General features: G+C 37.6%; 1 protein-coding gene across 3 annotated transcripts in view; it reads left to right on the top strand.

Annotated features, from left to right (window-relative positions):
* The window catches only part of LOC121166504 (arf-GAP with Rho-GAP domain, ANK repeat and PH domain-containing protein 2), a 172,104-nt gene that overhangs the window by 23,960 nt on the left and 127,557 nt on the right, over nt 1-20,587 (top strand). For 2 of the 3 annotated variants that reach the window (XM_040995669.1, XM_040995671.1), the window contains exons 3-6: nt 3,135-3,193; nt 4,563-4,642; nt 5,384-5,475; nt 7,262-7,615. In XM_040995669.1, the coding sequence (XP_040851603.1) occupies nt 3,135-3,193; nt 4,563-4,642; nt 5,384-5,475; nt 7,262-7,615 (585 nt within the window). The remainder of the gene's footprint in view (nt 1-3,134; nt 3,194-4,562; nt 4,643-5,383; nt 5,476-7,261; nt 7,616-20,587) is intronic. The other variant, XM_040995670.1, reaches the window with a different exon arrangement.

A 20,587-nucleotide genomic window follows, 5' to 3' on the forward strand; every position in this document is an offset into this window, starting at 1 on the left:
GACTATATATGATTGTGTGTAAATATACATGTAATTGTATATATATATAGTATGTAAATATTAAATGCTGATGATTGTGTCAGAGTTATAATAATATTATTACCTTAAAGAGGCAAAAAATGTAGAAAATTTGAGTAACATTCCACTCAAGGGTTCAAATGATTATTAGGTAGTTGTTTGAATAATATATAAATTTAAGGAAATAATTAGAAAACTTTTAAATGTCAGGAATCTGAAGATTTATTCATTTTCGTTGCTATATTACATTTCTTTTATGAACATAGCCTGTCATTCATTTTTACTATTGGTAATGTTTCATGTTTCCAACTTTGTTGAGTATTTTAATATTTACTTATAAGTGTTTATATATGCACATATGTATGCATACTTGTATGTATATACACTACATATGCAATATTCATATATAATACATAATACATATACAATATATATAATTCACATAGTGTAAAATAGAATCATTTGGAGGATGCGAGTGGATGAGTTTTACCAGGCATAAATAGGCTGGTTGTATCTAACTTAAAGCCTTCAGATCTGAAATGCTTCAAAATTTAAAACTTGTTTGATTTCCCACCTGCTACTTCAAAGCTTTCAGCCCCTGGGAGCATCTTAGGTTTGATTTTTCTGCTTAGGAATGCTCACCTGGGAATGCGTTTACAATATTCTAGAACCCAAGAAAATGTGAAATCTGAAAATTTCAGCTCTCAGTGTCCTTGATAAAAGGTATTCAACCTGTTCTACCATTTGCTCACGTCAACAATTAAGACATACAGTCTCCCTGTTGCTCTCCCCATCACCTAAATTATCTTGTGACACTTGAAGTAAGTTTCTCTAATTCCTGCATTTGGCAACCATTCATGTTACTCTAAATCAGTTTTTTCTACTGCAGAATTTCATATAAGTCAAAACATAGAGTAGGTAGTGTTTTGTATCTTGACATCTGTACTCTGTATGGTCTTTTTTTTTTTTTTGATAATTTATTCAGGGGCGCCTGCTTCCCATATGGGCACTGATTCTGGTCCCAGCTGCTTTATGTCCTAACCAGCTCTCTGCTCAAGGGCTTGTAAAGCCACAGTGCGTGATACAAGTCCTTGAGATTCTGCACCCATGTGGTGGACTCAAGGAAAGCTTCCGGCTCCCAGCTTCAGCTGAGCGGAGCTCAGCTCAGCTCTGGCTGTTGAGGTCATTTGGAGAGTGAACCAGCAAAAGGAAGACCTCTCTATCTCTCCATCACCTTCTATAAAATCTGTCGTTCAAATATGAATAAATACATTTTTTAAAAGATTAATTTCTTTAACTTGGAGACACACACACACACACACCCCATCCCCCTTCATGTACTGCTTTACCAAGAGCCAGGAACTCACTCTGAGTTCCACTGTGCGTGATGAGATCTGCCTGGATGATGAGCTGATACCTACGAGGATGCCTGTTAGTGAGCTCCTGGGATCATCAGTGCAGCGGGATCTGCTGAGGGTGGCGCTGTCACGTGGGATGTCATTGTGTAAGTGGTATTTTAGCTGTTACGCCATATGCCTTATGCCTGAACGTAGCTTTCTGACGTTACTGCATGGGATTTGTTTTTTATATTATTGAATGATAATTTTGTTTCTGTTTGCCCGTGGGCATGCATTTGGATATTTATTTCTGAAACACACCAACATGCTTGTCTGTTGAATATATTCCTAGAAGTATGACTGCTGTTAATGTAGGTAAATGTTTGTAAGCAATTATCAAACACTTTATTAAAGTACATGTACCCTTTTAACATTCTTTTGCAAATAATAAAATAAAATAAAAAAATTTAAAACTTTTGCTTTCTTTTAAACCTTAGTTTAATTTTGTTTGACATACATATGGCTATTAAAATTTTCCACTTAATATTGTTAGAATTGTTCATTTGTCTCTGAAGGAATTTTTCTTGGTCTAAGTTAAATTTATTGACATGAAGTTTTTCTTAATACTGTATAATTTTCATATTATTTAGATGTATAATGATGTCCTCTGTTTCATTTGTAATATTGGTAATTTCTGTGTGTTGCCTCTCCTCTGTTTTCCTTCATTGAGGTTTTTCAGTTCTATTGATTTATTGATTGGTTTAAAAATGACTGGAGTTGGGCCCAGCGCCGTGGCGCAAGTGGTTAAGGTCCTTGCCTTGCATGCCCGGGATCCCATATGGGTGCCGGTTCTATCCCAGCAGCCCCGCTTCCCTTCCAGCTCCCTGCCTGTGGCCCAGGAGAGCAGTCGAGGACGGCCCAAAGCTTTGGGACCCTGCACCCGCGTGGGAGACCTGGAAGAGGCTCCTGGCTTCAGATCGGCATAGCATCGGCCGTTGTGCTCACTTGGGGAGTGAATCATCGGACGGAAGATCTTCCTCTCTGTCTCTCCTCTCTGTATATCCGCCTTTCCAATAAAAAATAATAAAAATAAATCTTTAAAAAAAAAGCAACTGGAGTTGTAAGGATTTAGAACATTTTTCTATTTTTTTTGGAGTTTTGTTATTTTCTTGCTGCACTTTACTTGGGTGGTATGATATATATATATACACATACATATATACATATATATGTATATATCTTGCTTCACATTATGTATCCAAGTATATTTAGGAAGATATTTTCAAAAGGAGAACTAGCATATTCTCTATGCTTATAGTACGTAGTACCCCTTGTTACAGTGGCGTCTGCCTGTCATTGCTGTTACCTTGCCGCCTGTGCCATCTCTCATTGACACTGAGATACCGGATAGGTCTTCTGTGTATTTTCGTGTTGTTTTTGCAGTCAGACACATGTTTTGACTCAGTTAATGAAGATATAAAACCCCCAAAACAAGAAACATTAAACAAAATGTTTAATAGTCTTGAAATTATGGGAAGACTAGTATTTGACGATTCATTTGTTTTTCTGCATTATCCATGTAAGAGGCAAACACTTGTAAATCCATTGAAATCTCATCATTTAAATCTATTTAGGAAAAACACATTTGTAGACTTCGGCCATTATATCTTTATTTTAAATCACACTTATTTTGACATATCTGTTTTTATTCTCTCCCAAAAGTGTCCTAAGTTCTTTGTCAAGGTCGTAACTCATCATTGATTTCCCCTTTGTTTTAAGCTATTTCCGTGAGAGAAGAAATATTGCTACCTCACCTGGAAAGTCTGCCACACAGCAGAGTAAGTCTTGTGTGCTTAAAGTTTCCATAATTTAGTTAGCACTCATTTGCTGGTTGCCATGTGTTAAAATGACAATTGAGGTGACAACACACCTGTGATAGAGGGAATAATGGGAGTGACTGTGTATCAGCAGTCAGGGTACTTCAGCAAAGTCTTCTGAAAGTGATTGAACAAAAGACATTAACATCCACTCTGACTTGTGCTTACTTGATAATGTGGCTTTGTTTATCCTTGGCTGCAGTCACAAGTATTAACTATATTGTTCTGATGGCACAAAGAAATATGGAAAGCGGTTTTACCATGGTTGCAAGCCAGGACTGATATTGCTTAAGCAGGTGGATCCTTGACAGAGGCTCATCCTTCATTTGCAGATTTGGGTTCTGCAAGCTGTTTCTTCATCCATGCTTGCAAAGGCTTGGCTGCTGCACCTTAAGCATTTAAAAAAATTTCTGGGGTTTCCCCTCACCCCTTCCCAAATCTCCATCCCCTACTAATTCCCCCAGTGTGATTACAAATAGGATGGTCCTTAACAACCAGTCATAAGTTCTTCAGTCTGCTATGTAAGTGTATCCTGACATTGTAGGCATGGACAATGGTAGAAAGTCCAGCATCCTAGGTCACAATAACATGTGACAGTTTCATTAGGAGTCCGTCTTAGATTTGGAAGTAGAGATACTCACTGGATTGTATTTCACATCTATATGTGATAGTCTCTGCAGTTACTATATATCCCCTTAAATGAAAAGCCATAAAACAAAATCACAGAGCTATGAGAATACTGTCATATAAACCAGGGTAATTCAGAGAGGATGGAAATTCTTTGGAAATTGTTTATAGATATGTTGGTGGCTCTGGTAATAGAGGAACTTCTTTCAATGAATTGTGGAATTTTAAATGATTGGTTAGCTGTCATATTGGTGAATCAATCAAAAATTATGTAAGATTTAAGGTTAATTTTCTGACAATTAGAATTGTCTTTTATTTAGGAATTAGCTTAAAGAGGACATTATGACAGTGTCCACTGTCTGGGGCAATGTGCTTGGTTCATGTGGAACTTTAAGGTTAGTAAGAGCACATGTGACCATTACAGTTTAACAAAGCAATGTATGTCATGTTTGAAATCAGAGATATGGTCAATGGCCATACCACCCTGAATGTGCCCGATCTCGTCTGGTCTGAAATCAGAGATATTATAGTAAATACTGTATCAAGAAGACCCCTGAAAAATTGATGCATGATTAACAGTTAGCACAGTTTGGGATTCTAATAGAATGATTCTTAGGTTACAATATTAGTATAAAATAAACACATGCATTTTGAACTTTAGTGCCAAATTATTAACATCTTTTTATTATCCTCATTCCTCCAGAAAATTTAAATGAGGAGAATTCATCTTCCATCTTTCCTTATGGAGAGACCTTTCTCTCTCAGGGACTGGAACATTCCAAGGTTAGTCCTCTGTATTTTTATCTTTGACCGTGATCTGTGCTGTACTCTTTCTGACCTGCTGTGTCTTTTCATTCTCCGGGGAGCTCTCTGAAGAATGTATTCTATAGAATAATCAGATTTCTAGTTGGTAGGATTTCTGTTCATTAAAATGATGATCAATCATATCTTTAAATATAAATTGTGAAAGCTCTTTGTTTGTGGTCTTAAATAATTTGCCATAAAATAAAGTTACTTTAATGAAGAAACGACATTATCTCCTTAAGACATAATCTACCTCAGCTATATTTTGCTTTGCTTACTGTAAACTGTGTGTGTATAGACTTCTAGTTATTAATATGGTTTTATTTCAATTGATCATTCGATAGTTCCACTCCAGCCCTTGTGCCCTTTTGCTGTGTTTTTTCTTGGTCTTGCTAAAAGAGAAATTGGCAGACAAAAATAATGCAGGAGAGCAAAAGTCCATGGAATTTTGTTATTGTATAACAACCTTTTCTCCTCTTAGCTGAAATTATGAGCTATTAATATTTTTAGTAAAACAAAAAAGAATCACATGGCTATTGTTTAATATTCTCCCTGATTAAATTATTCAGACTGAAACTTGAGTTAGTAATTATGTATTTGTTTAATAAAAAGAAATTCAAATATTTGTGGATCTTTAAAAAATGCTGTCAGACTTAAAAATATGCCACAACCAAAAAAGCAAAATTGTAAATGTTTCGTAATTTTTTTTTCTTGTAATAGAAGAGATGTGTGAAAAATGAGTTTTGGGCTCATGAAGAAACACTCAAAGGGGAGACAAGTACTGTGGGGACCTCTGTATGCATCAAATCAAGGTATGTCATTGTGACTGATGATGACTAATTTTTTAGATTAAAAAGTTTAAAAAAGTTGACTTTTACTTCTTGTGTATAACTGTATTTATGCGAGTATTATTTGCGTTGGTATAGTTCAGATATTCTCTCTAGTGTGTTTCTACATCAGCATCCATTTTTAGAACTGAATTGCAGTCTTTATTAGAACAGGTAGCATCATGTACATGATAACGCTATATTTGCCTTTTCCTAAATGAAATGACAGCTACCTCTTCAGAGTGGCAATATGTGGTTACCATGACTGCGTCTTAAAGACAAAAACTGATGTTAATATAAGGAGGAAGGGGGCCGTGCAGAATTTCCCTACAGGAATTGCAATATTTTCTTTTTTTTTTTGGAAATTGCAACATTTTCAAGTGTAGTGTAGATTTTATACGACCCTTGATGACGTGAAATCACGTGAAATAAAACAGAAGTTATAGGTACCAATTTAAATTGCGTTTTCCTTTAAAATTTTGGGAGTTAACAACAATAAAAAAAAATAAAATAAAATTTTGGGAGTTGTTATATTAGATGGTTACTTGACATTTATTTTAATTTAAAAATTTTTCCATTGTTAATACTGTTAGAGATTTCCTTTATCCGTGAGAAAGGTGTTTGGCTTAGCAAAAGATGCTTGCGTTTTACATCAGAGTAATTCGGTTCACATTCCAATCCTAGTTCTGATTCCAGCTTCCTACTGATCAGACTGTGGGGACGTGGCAGATGATTTCTCAAGCACTTGGGTCTCTTCTGCTCATGTGGGAGACCTCAGTTCAGTTCCTGCCTTTTGGCTTTAGCCAGGCCCAATCCAATGATTGTGACAATTTAGGGCTGTTTCTTTGCCTTCAAATAAAGAAAAAAGCACAAACGAAAACCTCTTAATTTTATGACTTCAGTAAGAATTTGATGTGAATTGATGATAATGCAAAACATTGCAAGGAATAGGCTCAAACATTTTTTAAGAGAAATAGTGATTTTTTCAGAACATTATATTCAGGAGGGTGTAATTTGTCCTTTAGGCATATCTGTTAGTTTAATTTTACATCAGTGACTAACTCCATTGTGCCATTCCTTAAATCTGTAGAATGTGCTTAGCTAATGTGAATGTATTCCAGTAAATAGTGTATATTATGCAGCTTTTACATTCTGAATATGCACTGACCCGAGCCTGTTTTCTGGCTTGCAGTGTGGTACAGTGTTTTTTTTCATTAGCAATGCAAAATAATACTGAAACTGAGCAGTCATGCTCTCAGCTTTGTTACATTATGATGAAACATGGAGTTAATAGAGTCAATTACCAGAAAATAGAAAATGGGCAACGAGTTGGAAACAAGATCTCTAAGAACACATGACCTCATAGTGTTACCCAGAGAATAAAGGTGAAGCTGCCCACTTCCTGCCCACTTGATTGTGCTACTGAAGATGTATAAATGTGGAGGTAATATTACAGTCCTTCTCCATTTTCCTCTGTTGCTACTTGTGCCCAATCCCCAAAGCCAAAAAGGAACAAGTTGGATTCTATTTAAGAAACAAACAAACAAATAAACAAAAACCTCATAGTATTATTCAGATATGTCATTGGATAATAAAAGGTCTATGCTTAATTTTCCTTGAAGAGTTTGGAATTAATCAAAAGGGTTACTTGACCTCTAAGACTGTCCTGGCTTTAAATGTCTGATTATTTTTTTTTTTACATGAAAAGCCAATAGATGCTTTAAATCACACATGGCACTTGAAAATATTAACTCCATTCCCTTTCATTTAGCATATATGATAACAGGAAGGAGAATACAAATGAAGTTAAAGTGGAAGACATTTGGATACCTCGAGAGGACAAAAGCAATCCTTCGACAGAGCCTGCTTCCGAATCAGAATACTCAACAGTGGAAGAATGTTTTCAGAGTTTAAGAAGAAAAAATTCAAAGGCATCAAAATTGAGGACGCAAAAATCAGTGAATGTGGACCCAGTTAATAGGCACAGTTACCCATTAAGCTCAACAAGTGGAAATGCGGATTCATCAGCCATTTCCTCCAACGCCATATCTCCCTATGCTTGCTTCTATGGTACATCTGCCAGGAAGGTGAAATCCGGGTGGCTGGATAAGCTCTCCCCACAAGGGTATGTATTTACTCATTGATTTTACTTAATACATTGCATATTTCAAAAATACTCAAATTCACTCATTTTTTAAAGATTTATTTTTTTATTGGAAAGTCAGATATATAGAGAGGAGGAGAGACAGAGAGGAAGATCTTCTGTTCGGTGATTTACTCCCCAAGTGGCTGCAGTGGCCGGAGCTGCCCCAATCTGAAGCCAGGAACCCAGAACCTCTTCTGGGTCTCCCACACAGGTGCAGGGTCCCAAGGCTTTGGGCCGTCTTCGACTGCTTTCCCAGGTCACAAGCAGTGAGCTGGATGGGAAGCAGGGCCCGCAGGGATTAGAACCAGCGGCCACATGGGATCCTGGCGTGTGCCAGGCAAGGACTTTAGCCAGTTGGCTAGTGCTCTGTGCCCATATTCATTCATTTCTAAGTCTCCCAAGTTGCCACTTCCCTGATACCCTTTGCCTCAAGACAAATGAGGTTCAGGGACACCCTTTCCCCTTGGATGGTGCCACTGTTGGATTGCTGGGGAGGATGTATGTAGTGCAGTGCTGCAACTAAGGATCTGAAGAGTGAATTGAAGTCCAGAGCTGTGATCTCATGACTAGATGCCCATGTTAGAGTCTGACTTCACACTAGAATGTACTGTGCTGTGTCCCATTGTGTAGCAAAGAACAACACAGCAGACTGAGTTGTATTACTCAGCCCACTGTGGTTGGCTTCTGCTCGTATCATAACAGTGTTCTGTTTGAGAAAAGAATGGTATTGTTAGATTTAGATCTTCATTGCTACTTAAAGGTTTTTTTTTTTTAATGGTTTACAGAAAGCCAGAATACTTTTAGGTTTAGTCTTTTAAAAAAACAGATTTGTTATTTCAGATATTTACAAAGAAACTTGTGTATCTCTCAGTAGTTTATCTTACTGGCACAAATTTAAGGAGGAATTATTTAGAATTGTTTTCTTGCATCCTGAGTTTTTTGAATTCTTTACTTGGATTGTTGTTCATGATTTATTCAGTTATTCTGGGACTAAGTTTTTCATGTTGATGTAGCTAATGTGGTGAGTCCCTGTAGGTTTCTTCTCCTGTTGCTCTCACAATGTGTAGTGTTTTTTAAAATCCTTAATTTGCTCCAAAATAACTTTACTAACAAAAAAATACCATACCATCAAATGACTGGTGGAATTTCTTAGGCAAATGGAGAAAACCCCCAATTTTTTTTTTTATTTTGACAATCTTTACATAGTTAATTTGGGTAAAAAGGTTCAAGGGCTACAGGAAAGTGGGTAAAAACCCCAATTTTTTTTATGGTTAGTACTTATGTGGTCAATAGTTGCAATGACTTCATTCTTTTAGACATTTGTATATTAGATAACTGAAGTGGGGTACTTAGCATCAAGGCTTTCTCATCACTCCTTTCGGTTGACATTGCGATAAAAAATGGTCTGTTGTATATTGTCTATTTTCAATCAGTTCTCCCCAAAGCATGAGCCCTCAGCCTCGCACACACTGCTGGAATGACAGTGTGAGTTAGAATGTTCTCAGAACTTTTTCTTTTTGTAAAACATTAAGTGTTGTTCTCTCTTTGTCATCAAAAAAAAAAAAAATCCACAGACCTGCCTAGCAGTGTCTCAGATGGTTCGTGGTAGTATTTCTCTCTGCAAGGCTAGTGTGCTGGAGTTCAGGCACTCTGAGAAAGCCTCACCCTTCATGGCCTCCCTTGGGACATTCAGAAGAGTTAAGTTTGAATCTCAAGCCTTTCTGTTCTGAAGGTGCCTGAGGTTAGATGCTCTTAGTTTTCTAGATTTGTGTTTTGTCATGTTAGGTAAAATGATTTAGTTGCTGACTTAGAGGTTTTCTGTTGGATATCAGGCTGGGTGGAAATAGGATTTTAAACAAATGAGCTTGTTACAGCACAAAGAAATGTATTACATTGCTTTATTACGTTGCTTTGAGTAGAAAGAAACTCCTTTGCTTAGTGCAGAAGTGAAATCTAAAACTTTCCTTTTCCTGGTCAGATTCTGTATTCTGTTGGAGGTGTTGCGCATGCTCGTTAGTTATATTAAGCAATGCCACTCTTTAATTGTGAAGAAACTGCTAAATTTTGCTTAAGTCAAGGCCACATCTCTGGTGCTGACAGCATGGATTGAGGCAGCATTCTGAATTCCACAGAGCATTCGTTTGCAGGCAGTCAAATAGTAAATAGTGTAAGCTTTAGAGCCAAATGGTCTCTGTTGAAGCTGTTAAGCTGAGCAGTTGTGGTATAAAAGCAGATATAGATAATTTATAAACCAATGAATGCAGCTGTGTTCCAGTAAACCTTTATGGTAAGAGGCCATAAAGGCACAGACCAGGTTAGTTGACTAAAATTTCCTGTTATAGACTTTATTTTCAATCTCTCCTGGGCTCCAGGAAATGATAACTCGATAGATCACAAAGCAGCCACTTACTATTATTCTGTTAAATGTGGAGGAATAAAAACCTGGAGTGTTTCGTGTGGTCCCCCGTGCTTGTTCCTTCTGGAATACTCTTCCTCCAGAGAGCAGGGTGATTTGGATTCCGCCTCTCCCCAGTTCTGCTCTAATCTATTTTGTATTAATCCTGGCACCAGATTTAATGTTGCAGGTGTCCCTCTTCTGTGTCACCTGTCACTTCCTTAATGTTCTTCAACAGGGTTCAGTGCCAGAAGATTGGCTTGTGTCTTATAAGCTCCAGTGGGGACTACCAAGTATGTTGCTTTATCTACTGTGGTTTCTGTAGTAGAGTGCTTAGCATAGGACATTTATTGTCCAGTGAATTGGTGAGAACCTTAACATTGGCTTAAACATTGCAAGAGGCACCCATGTTGTGATATAGTAGGTAAAAGCCACCACCTGCAATGCTGGCATCCCGTATCAGTGCCAATTTAAGACCCAGCTGCTCCGCTTCTGATCCGTCGTGCTGGTACAGTACCTGGGAAATCAATGGAGGATGGCCCCAGTATTTGGGCTTCTGCCTCTGTGTATGAGACCTGGATGGAGCTCTGGACTTCTGGCTGTGCCCAGACTTGGTCTCGGCCATTTGGGGAGTGACCCAGTGGCTATAAGTTCCTGCCTCTCTCTTTTGCTCTTTTCTTGTAACACTGCCTTTCAAATAATTAAAGTGAAACTTTAAAAAGAATGGCCTGAAATTTGATAATATGTTGAAATTGAGTCTGTTGTCAGTATTGCAAACAGATAAAAGCAGATGAATAGTTTAATCAGCAATATTTGGTTTAAAAATGTTTCACGGAGGACAGGCATTTGGCAAACTGGTTGACTCTGAGTTGCCCATATCCCGTGAGAGAGTGCCTGTTTGAAACCTGACTGCACACCCACTTCCAACTCCTGCTAACGTGAACCTTGGGAAGCAGCAGGTAAAGCAGCTGATTGAGTCGCTGCCACCCACAGGTTTGCACCTGGCTCAGTTCCAGCCCTTGGCGCCTGTAAAGCAATGAACCAGTGGGTGGGAGATCAACGTCTATTGCTCTGCCTTTTGAATGCAGTAAAAGAAACTAGTATAAGTCTAATAGAATAGATACAATTAATAAAACAAATTTAATAGCTTCAGTGAATAAACATTAAAATTTAGTGAAGTTGCAGTCAAATAAAGCTAGGAAATTAATTTTTTTTTGCTGAATTTAAGATACTGAAAAGAATTTCCCTCCTCTACCCTTTCTCATCTGAAATTAATAAGCTTAAACTTTTCAGATCTGTGCAGATGTAAATATGAAAAACTAGATGTAATTTATTATAGCATTTCCTAAGTAAGTAACTCAGAGGAAGTGCCCTGTGAGTTTCTGTAAAGCAAAATTGTGCTCAAGAGCGTGCTGTTCTACAGGTGCGTAAGTTGAAATCTAGAGTTTTTGAGACAAGGAAATCCTTTACATGATTTTGAGATAACTGTTTTCAAAAGATGGCTGTGTGCCAAGCACAACACACTGAGCATATTTATAGAAATTATAAAACACACACACATATTTGCACACACATACACATATTAAACATTTTATATTTTGTGTGACAAGATGTTTCAGTTTTATTTCTTTAGCTAAATCCAGATTTCTCTCTTTCTCCAGTATTTTTTTTTTTTTTTTTTTTTTACTATGGGGAAAACCGATGTGATATTACAAGACTGGGACAGCCAAAACTGAACACATGAGGTTAACTCAACAATTTTCATATAATAAGCATGTGTGTGTGTGTATATGTATGTCTATATATATATATATATAAATCTATATAAATCTCTCTCTCTATATTTATATAATACATACATCTTTCCAGGATATATACTGTTTTTAAAGAATGGATGGGGCATGCAAATGGAGCAAGATGTATTCTTTGCCTGTTTTTTAGGAAGGCAAGAAATATATGCAAAAACAATAAAACTCAAAGACCAGGGTAAACTAATTTATTCAGAAAAGCCTACAGAGATTTGAATTTAAGGTTGAGAGAGTTTTTCCCTTGAAAAATTAGCTAAGTCACAGGTGGCAGTTGATTTGACAAAAATGGATAACATTTTAACTGCCGTTTTTCACTGGAATATGGAAGTACCGCTTTTAGCTGTAATACTGTTCTGGCTTGAGGGAATGAAAGCCATTGAGGTGGGTGACACCTACGTGTCCTGAAGCATAAAGCAGTGCACAGGGGTCAAGAGCAATGCAGAGGTTAGGATTATTTTACTGAAGATGAAAGGGTGGGCTCTAGAACCAGGTGAGAGAGAAAGTGCCAGTGAGATTAATGCGCACGTTGAACAGAGGACTAGGGAAAATGAAAAGCCAGAGGTCAAATACCAAGAAAAGATTGGATGCCAGGTGAAGGCCTGTGGGCTATCCAGAAGCCCGCGGCCCATGACTTGTAGCTTAATACAGCTTTTACCTTCCTCAGTGACTGATTGTGCAGTCATATTCCAGGGTTTCTAAGCTATGCTGCGACTCAGCCCTCTGAGTGTCTCAAGTTTCCTGCTATTGCCATTCCAAGCTCACTTTTCACTGAAAGACAAATGTTATGGGAAAGTAACACATCTCTGTCTGAGCAAGGTGTAACATGTGCACACCGGGGGCTTGAATTAAATCTTAAACGCCTGATCAAGTATATCTTTTTATACCAATATATTAGGTAACTCCTTGTGAAATTACTTTCGCTTATAATGGTTATGCCGAGGAATAGGTAGCTTCATAAATTTATTATTTATTTATTTGGTTTGACAAAAGCACATTCTTAGTCTCTGTTCAAATAAATTAGCTAATAGAAATAAATAAGGGCATTGAGATCAGACGATCTGAGATTAGAGTTATCATTCCTTTAGTGTACGGCTCAATTTCTTAAATCTCCATTGCCTACCTAGTGTGAGATCAAGACTTCTTCTGTAGGATCATTAAGAGACCTAGGTAACTTTCGGCTTGACATTTAATTGGTGCCCAATAAACTTCAGTTTTCCTTCTCAGAAGAATACTTTTTTATAGCAGGTGACCTTTGATCCTGTTACTGCAAGTTAAGTTCTAGTCCTTTCAAACCTTGATGTGAACTTTGCTTAGAAAAAGAATGCATTTGTTCAAAATGAACTTTTAAAGTTCAATGTTTTGGTTGGTTCTAAAATCACATAGTTTAAGGGTCAGAAAGTTCCATATACATTATTTAAAAAAATGAGAGCTTTTCTTTCCTTCCAACTTCTTCTCATGAGGCAGCCACTTTAAACCGTTAAGGTAGCTCCTTCATTTATTTTATTGTTTACTTTGTATATCTTAATTCTATTCTTATTTTTCTTTTAATTTTTCAGCATTAAAACTTAACCCTAAAGCAAGTGCCCTGGAAAAATATGTGCACTCATTTTTACCAATTTTATTTCCTTCTAGTGCAGACCCAATAGCATCCTTTAAGCACATATGTATAAAATATTTGGAGTGTATAATTCAGTTTTATATTCTCGTGCCTAAGTCCAATTTATGTCTGGGTTTGTAGCATTGTAGTGCTAATTTTCCATTGATTTGCAATTTTGACTTTTTTTCTTGGAGTTAATAATTACCTTTTTGTTTGCTGAGCTTGTATGTGCTTATTCATTCATCAAAAAAATTGTTCGGGCCTGGTGTGATAGCCTAGTGGCTAATGTCCTCACCTCACACGTGCCAGGATCCCATAGGAGTGCCGGTTCTAACCCCGGTAGCCCCCTTTCCATCCAGCTCTTTGGCTGTGGCCTGGGAACACAGTTAAGGATGGCCCAAAGCGTTGGGACCCTGCACCCATGTGGGAGACCCCAAGGGGGCTCCTGGCTCTTGACTTTGGATCAGCTCAGCTCCGGTCATTGCAGCCACTTGGGGAATGAATCACCATATGGAAGATCTTCCTGTCTGTCTCTACTCCTCTCTCTACGTCTGACTGTCCATTTATGTTTCAAAAGTTTAAATCTCTGAAGTAGTCCAAAGATATTAAGCTTTTTGTTCTGTCCTCATACAATCCTAGGAGAACATGATTAGTTTTGGCCGGTTGAGTGCCAGGTCTGCCTTGAAATCAGCATCCTGGTTTCCCTCCATCGTTCTCTGGGGGTTCCATGGTGCTCCTGTTTTCATCTTTGTCAGCTATGACAGCATTACGCAGCCCTGCCAAAATACCTTTGGGTGAAGAACAGCACCTTTCAGGAATAAAGTGGCTATAGGAGACCTGTTTTTTGAGAGTTAACATTTTAAATGTTTCTCTCTTTTTTCCCCCTAAGCATGCTTGCTCATAGTCTGTTATATTTAATGCCTCTTTATTTTCTTAAAATTGAAAACACATGATGTAGAGTTGATGAATACTAGCATTTTATAGAAGTATTTTAGTAATTCCTTAAGTATGCATGTATATGCGTGTATATATGCCTTATATTGTCATTATTGCAGTGCTTAAAAACATACTTAAAGATTAGATAAAAATCAATTATTAGGTAGAAAAACAGGTAATTAAGAAAATAAGCAGATATCTGTACTTCTAGAGATTAATAATTCTAAGAAACGCTGGGCCTCTTTAGGGTTGAAGGAGCATGGATTTAGTATGCTGCCGTGCTTGAGGGTTAACTGAGCAAGACAGGAGGCTTTGACACACGCTGACAGCACTTTCCTTCAGGATTTTGCAGATTATTGAGGAAAACATGTATGATGACTTCAGTACTGTGATTAATTAAAGCTGTAAATTAGACCTAGTGCCTTTGACTGACTTTTCAGTCATGCGATTTTTATTCTGTGTGCTGCCAAAGCAAGCAGAGTTGTGCGATTTTTAAAGCTGACAATTTGATAGCCTCTGATACCTTAACTGAATATAATTGTTTAGCATGCATGTTGGACTGAGTTTTCTCTTTTTCGCTTTAAAGCTTAAAGGTGAATCTTAAAAATATAACTGCCTCTTAGGAATGGTGGTAACTAGGAGTACTCCTATGTAAGTTCTCTATAAATTAAGATTTAATTGACTACTTATACACTGGTGTTAGGAAAGCTATTGAAACTGTAAGCCACCTGACCTGCCAGCGCCCAAGGGAAGAGTTTGTAGAAATCCATTCAGTGATGGTGCACAACTCTTTTAAATTATTCTAAAACAGATTCTTAAAGAAATGTTTCCCTTCAAAACCCTACACAAAATGAGACTGTAATACAGGCTAATGTGTTTCTTGCATTCTTGTACTTTTTCCTATGGGAACTGTGAAGCTCTTTGTAAAATTGAACTCTCATATAAAATGTGTAGTGGTCAAATGTTATTACTCCCTGGGGTTGGAGGTGGAGAGGGGATCTAGGATGCTCTGCTTGCAAAGTTACTGGGATCTGTTTTGTGAATGTTTAGGAGTTTAGACTTTGGGAACAAAACACTTGGAGTTGATTTCCAGCTATGTCCTGCACTAATTGTATCACTTGGGCCAATTATTTAACAACCTCTGTCGCAGTGTGTTGATCTGTAAAGTGGGAGTATATGGTCGCTGGGAGGATTACATGAGTTACTATTTGTGCATGCCTTGGCACAGTGTATAATCAAACAAAGCATGGCATATATATTTGCAATTTTATTAACAAATATGTTTTTCTAATTTATACTACTGAAACTTTAAAATCTGTGTAATAATGTATAGTTATTGCAGTCCCTAATTTGTATTAATAGTGAGATCACAGACCAATGTGTCTTTTTAAAAATCTCATTTTAAAGATTTTGAAGCAAATTGTTAAATGAAATCTAGGGAAAAACAGCCTTCAGATAATGTTTGCTAGGTTTATTTGGTTATTTGAAAGGCAGAGAGACAAGAGTTTTCTCCAAGCATTAGTTTATTCTCCAAATTTCCACAACACTGAAATTGAACTGATTAACGTCAGGAGCCAGGAACTCTCAATGGGGATCAGGAACTAAAGTGTCGGAGTCATCTCCTGCTGCTTTCCAGGGTGCACTTGAACAGGTGTCTAGACAGGAAGTTGATGTGGGAATTCAGTTCCAAGCACTCTGATGTGGAATGCAGACATCCTTTGCTTATAGCCCATCTCGGCGTGCCGCAGTGCTGTCTCTCAGAAAGCATGTAGTGTGTTTTAGCTTGCTCTAGGAATATGCGTATTAATTGAACATAATTCCAATGGAATTAGTTGCCAAGTATTTAACAGACTTTTATAAATGCATGAGATGAATACGATTAAATTTGTTAATAGAAAAGATAGTAGTTAAAAATGTAACATCGGTATTAACTTAAAATTAGCATTTAGAAACACAGTCCTTAAGCTCCTTTTTTTAAAAATTCATTTTTAGTGGAAACTCACTAGGCTATTGCGCTGGGCCCCAATGCTCCTTTTTTTTTTTCAAGGTGAAGTTTTGATGAAATTGTAGGGTTTACCAATATGAAATGCAAGTTTCCATCAACTTGAAAAAGTGGTAATATTGTTAAAAGTGATCTAAGTGTGTGTTCTTATCTTTAATGAACCAGATTTTAAAATCCAGTATTGGCATTCACATCAAGAAAATAGGTAGATGTTAGCTTACTTAATTAGAAAGGTAGATGGTTCTAATGTAAATTAATTTACTTCTCAAAACATCTTAGATTATTTTGCATTTTATATAGGAGAGTATAAAATGTAAAGAATTATGTAGTTTATTGTTCTTATTGCCTAGATTAATTGGAGTAGGAATGTCAAAGACTTAGATGTATTTCTAAAATGTGTGGTTATGATGATTTGACACTATGAAATGATTTCTACAACCATGCTAATTAGCCTAGTTACCGCCTGGAAGGAGGATACCTAGGTTGCGATATACTATGTTGAACGTTCTTTTTATAAGTGAACTTCTACCGCTTTGACCAGCATCACTTAGATGTGAAATCTGATTTGCTAATACTCAACTCAGCAACAGATGGTTTCTATAATGGTGGATACCAGGATCTGAAACGTTTGTAAAATATTTATGTTTCGTTATATAATGCATTCATAAATTAGGTAGAAAAGTATGGTGAGTTTTCAAGCATGTTAGAGATTTCCTTCTTGAACAACAAGATAAACTTACACAGCTTTTATTTTGTCGTGTAAAAAAACCTTCATCTTTAGTATTTGAATAAATAAAAATAATACAAAAATAAGACTAGCTAGTATTTCAGTTTATCTGTGTTTATAAAATACTTTTGAATATTTGTTTTTCAGTGTGTATATAAGCTTACAAAATTTATTTTAAATTATGACTGTATTTGTTTGCTTAGATCCAGAGAGAAAGAAGAAGTGAGATAGACCACAGAACAGGCTGTCATCTGTGACTCAGTCTCCGGGTGCATACAAAGTCCAGGGCAGGGCTGGCATGAAAGCTAGGAATCAGAAACTCATCCAGGTCTGCTGCATGGGTGAGAAGACCGAATCCATTGCTTGAGTTATCACTGAAGCCTTCCAGGTTGCTTTTAGCAGGAGCCTGGAGTCAGGAGTTGGAGCCTGGAATAGAACCCAAGCACTCTGATGTGGGGATCCAGGCATCTTATCCAATAGGCTGAATGCTTGCTCCCTGTACTAAATATTTATTAAGCACATTTGATTTGGTAAGCAGCTATTTTAGTCACTGGTTTTACTTTGATGAACAAAGCAGATGGTTTCTGTACACAAAGATTAACATCTAGTGTTGAATGATGAAATAGCAAAAATATATAATTAAAGATTTTGGTAAATTTCAATAAGTAAAGATATGGAGCAAGAAATAAAGGAGTGAGCCTGGCTCAATGGCTCAGTGGCAAAATCCTCACTTGCAAGTGCCAGGATCCCGTGCGGGTGTCAGTTCATGTCTTGGCTGCTCCACTTCCCATCCAACTCCTGCTTATGGCTGGGAAAGCAATGGAGGATGATCCAATGCCTTGGGAGCCTGCATCCGCATGGGAAACCCAGAAGAAGCTCTTGGCGTCAGATCAGTTCAGCTCTGGCCATTGAGGCCACTTGGGGAGTGAACAAAAAGATGGATGCTCTTTCTGACTCTCCTTTTCTGTGGATCTGCCTTTCCAATAAAAACAAATAAATCTTAAAAATAAAGGAGCTAAACAAGCTGTGTGTTAGTCAGAAATGACTGGTTGCTGGGAATGACTTTTAAGTAGACGTTCTAAATAGGAAGCAACACCTTGAGGCCAGTGCTGTAGTGTTTTGGGCTGATTCTCCACTTGAGACATTGGCATCCTAATTGGCACTAGTTTGTGTTCTGACTGCTCTATTTCTGATTTCAGCTCCCTGTTTATGGTCTGAGCAAGGAGCAGAGAATGGCTCAGGTCCTTATTCTCCTGAATGCATGTGGGAGACCCGGGAGAAGCTCCTGATTCTTGGCTTCTGATTGGCTTAATTCTAGCTGTTGAGGCCATTAGGTACCACTGTATGGTCCCCAGATGAACCAGTGGACTAGTGGATGGAAGAATGCTTTCTGTCTTCCTTTCTTTCTGCACTTTACCTTTCAGATAAAAATAAACTAAGTTTTTTAAATGAAAAAGAAGCAGCTCATATCCAGGGCACAGAGGGAGAGCATTCTAAGCAGTTGGAATTGTCATGAATTTGAAAAAAGGCATAGAGAAAAGAGGCAGCCAGTGTGTGTCAGGTCACTTGCCCACACACAGGCTGGCTGTGACTGAGAGCATAGTCTGAATGATAGATTGCAAAACAACACTCGCTTCCTGCAGAGAAGATGTACTTTCACTTACCATGTTGCTTTCACTTCCATTTCTTTTTGGCTGAGTTTTGTCATGCTTACCTCTCCCTCTGTATTATTACAGTAATGCAATATTCGTTTTTTTAAAAGTTGAGTTTGAAATAGGTGAAAATATTCATCTGGGAGTTGAGAAGTTAAAGTGGTAGAAAAATATCTTAAGAGTATGTATTTTACTGTATCACAGTCTGAGTGGGAATGTATATGGAGTCAGATGGTGGTGTACTTGCTCTGTAATCCTTACAGATACTAAGCTATTTAACATCTTCTCCTCTCCCTATTTTCTTGTGGTTGTCACTGTTTAGTGCCTGGATGATGTCTCTCCTTTTGCAAATTATCCAGGTTGTGATGGGATTTTGAGAAAGCTTCATAAATCCAATTGATTGTGATTAAACAATTTCAAGTAAGATATGTTAAAGTAGTTTCAGTTGGACCCTTGGCAGGATTTGAAATGTTGAATTTAATTCTGAGGGTTTTTTTTAAATTTATTTTTTTCTTGATATTTTTATTTTGATTTTTTAAATTATGTGGTACAATTTCGTATAGACTGGAATTCCACCCCCTCAAACCCCCACCCTCTGACAGATTTTCCCCATCTTGCTACAATGGTATAGACCTGCGTAAGGAATCATAATTCCATCAGTCTCTTATTGAAGTATATCCTGACATTGTTGGTACAGACAATATCAGACACTCCAGCATCCCATTGTGTACACATTTCCAACAGTTTCATTGGGATCAATCTTTTGTCTGGAGGCAGGGATGCATGTTGCATTATACTCCCACATCTGGATATGGTAGACCCCAGTACTCCATCACTATACATTTCCATAAATGAGAAGCCATGAAGCAAGGTCAACAACTGGTATGAGTTAGAACAACAGCCACAACCACAACAACAAATTATAGCACCATGAAAAAATGTGCCACTGAGTAACCAACACATGGGTGACAAAAAGGAAACACAAAAATCATTTGGAAAAAATGATGCCACTGTGTAATCTGTAAGGCAGCAATTTTTTTAAAGACTTATTTGTTTCAATTGGAAAGTCAAATTTATAGAAAGGAGGGACAGAGAGAAAGATCTTCTGTCCAGTGGTTCGCTTCTCAAGTGGCCACAGTGGCTTGACCTCAGCCGATCCTAAGCCAAAGCTAGGAGCCAGGAACTTCTTCCAGGTCTCCCACATGGGTGCAGGATCCCAAGGCTTTGGACTGTCCTCCACTGCTTTCCCAGTACACAAACAGGGAGCTACAGGGGAAGAGGAGCAGCTGGGACATGAACTGGTGCCTATATGGGATTCCAATACATGCAGGGCAAATATTTAGCCACTAAGATCTTGCACTACTAGGCCCTAATTCTGAATTTTTAGAAGATTTCCTGCCTCTGTTCAACCTTCTTTGAAGAGCATCTGATAATATCAGTGCTGGTTGTTTGAGGTTTTTTTTTTTTCTCCCTGCCTGGGTGCTTAATCTGCTCAGCATATTCTTTCTTGGTGCTGTATTTGTTTTTCTGCTAGTTACCAATCAAATGATATGGTAGAGAAGGGAACATTCTAGGAGTTTGTGAATGTAAGGGCTGGTTGAAGATAGAAAGAGAGGAAACAAAACAGTCATATACATTTGGAGACTCTGTCAAGTCATTTATTTCCCTATGAGTAAAAGTAGAGGGGGCTTTGAGAAAGAAGAGCTTTATGATCTAACTTGGATTGGATTAAGATTGTGCTGCTAATCCCTTAGCTGACCACCATTCAAAATACAGGTAGGGTGAAGGCACAAAGAAAATCCAGGTTTGCAGTTAACCAGTTTCGCTCAGGGTT

Source organism: Ochotona curzoniae, unplaced genomic scaffold (genome assembly GCF_017591425.1).
Source record: "Ochotona curzoniae isolate NIBS_2020 unplaced genomic scaffold, NIBS_Ocur_1.0 patch153, whole genome shotgun sequence".
NCBI lineage: Eukaryota > Metazoa > Chordata > Mammalia > Lagomorpha > Ochotonidae > Ochotona > Ochotona curzoniae.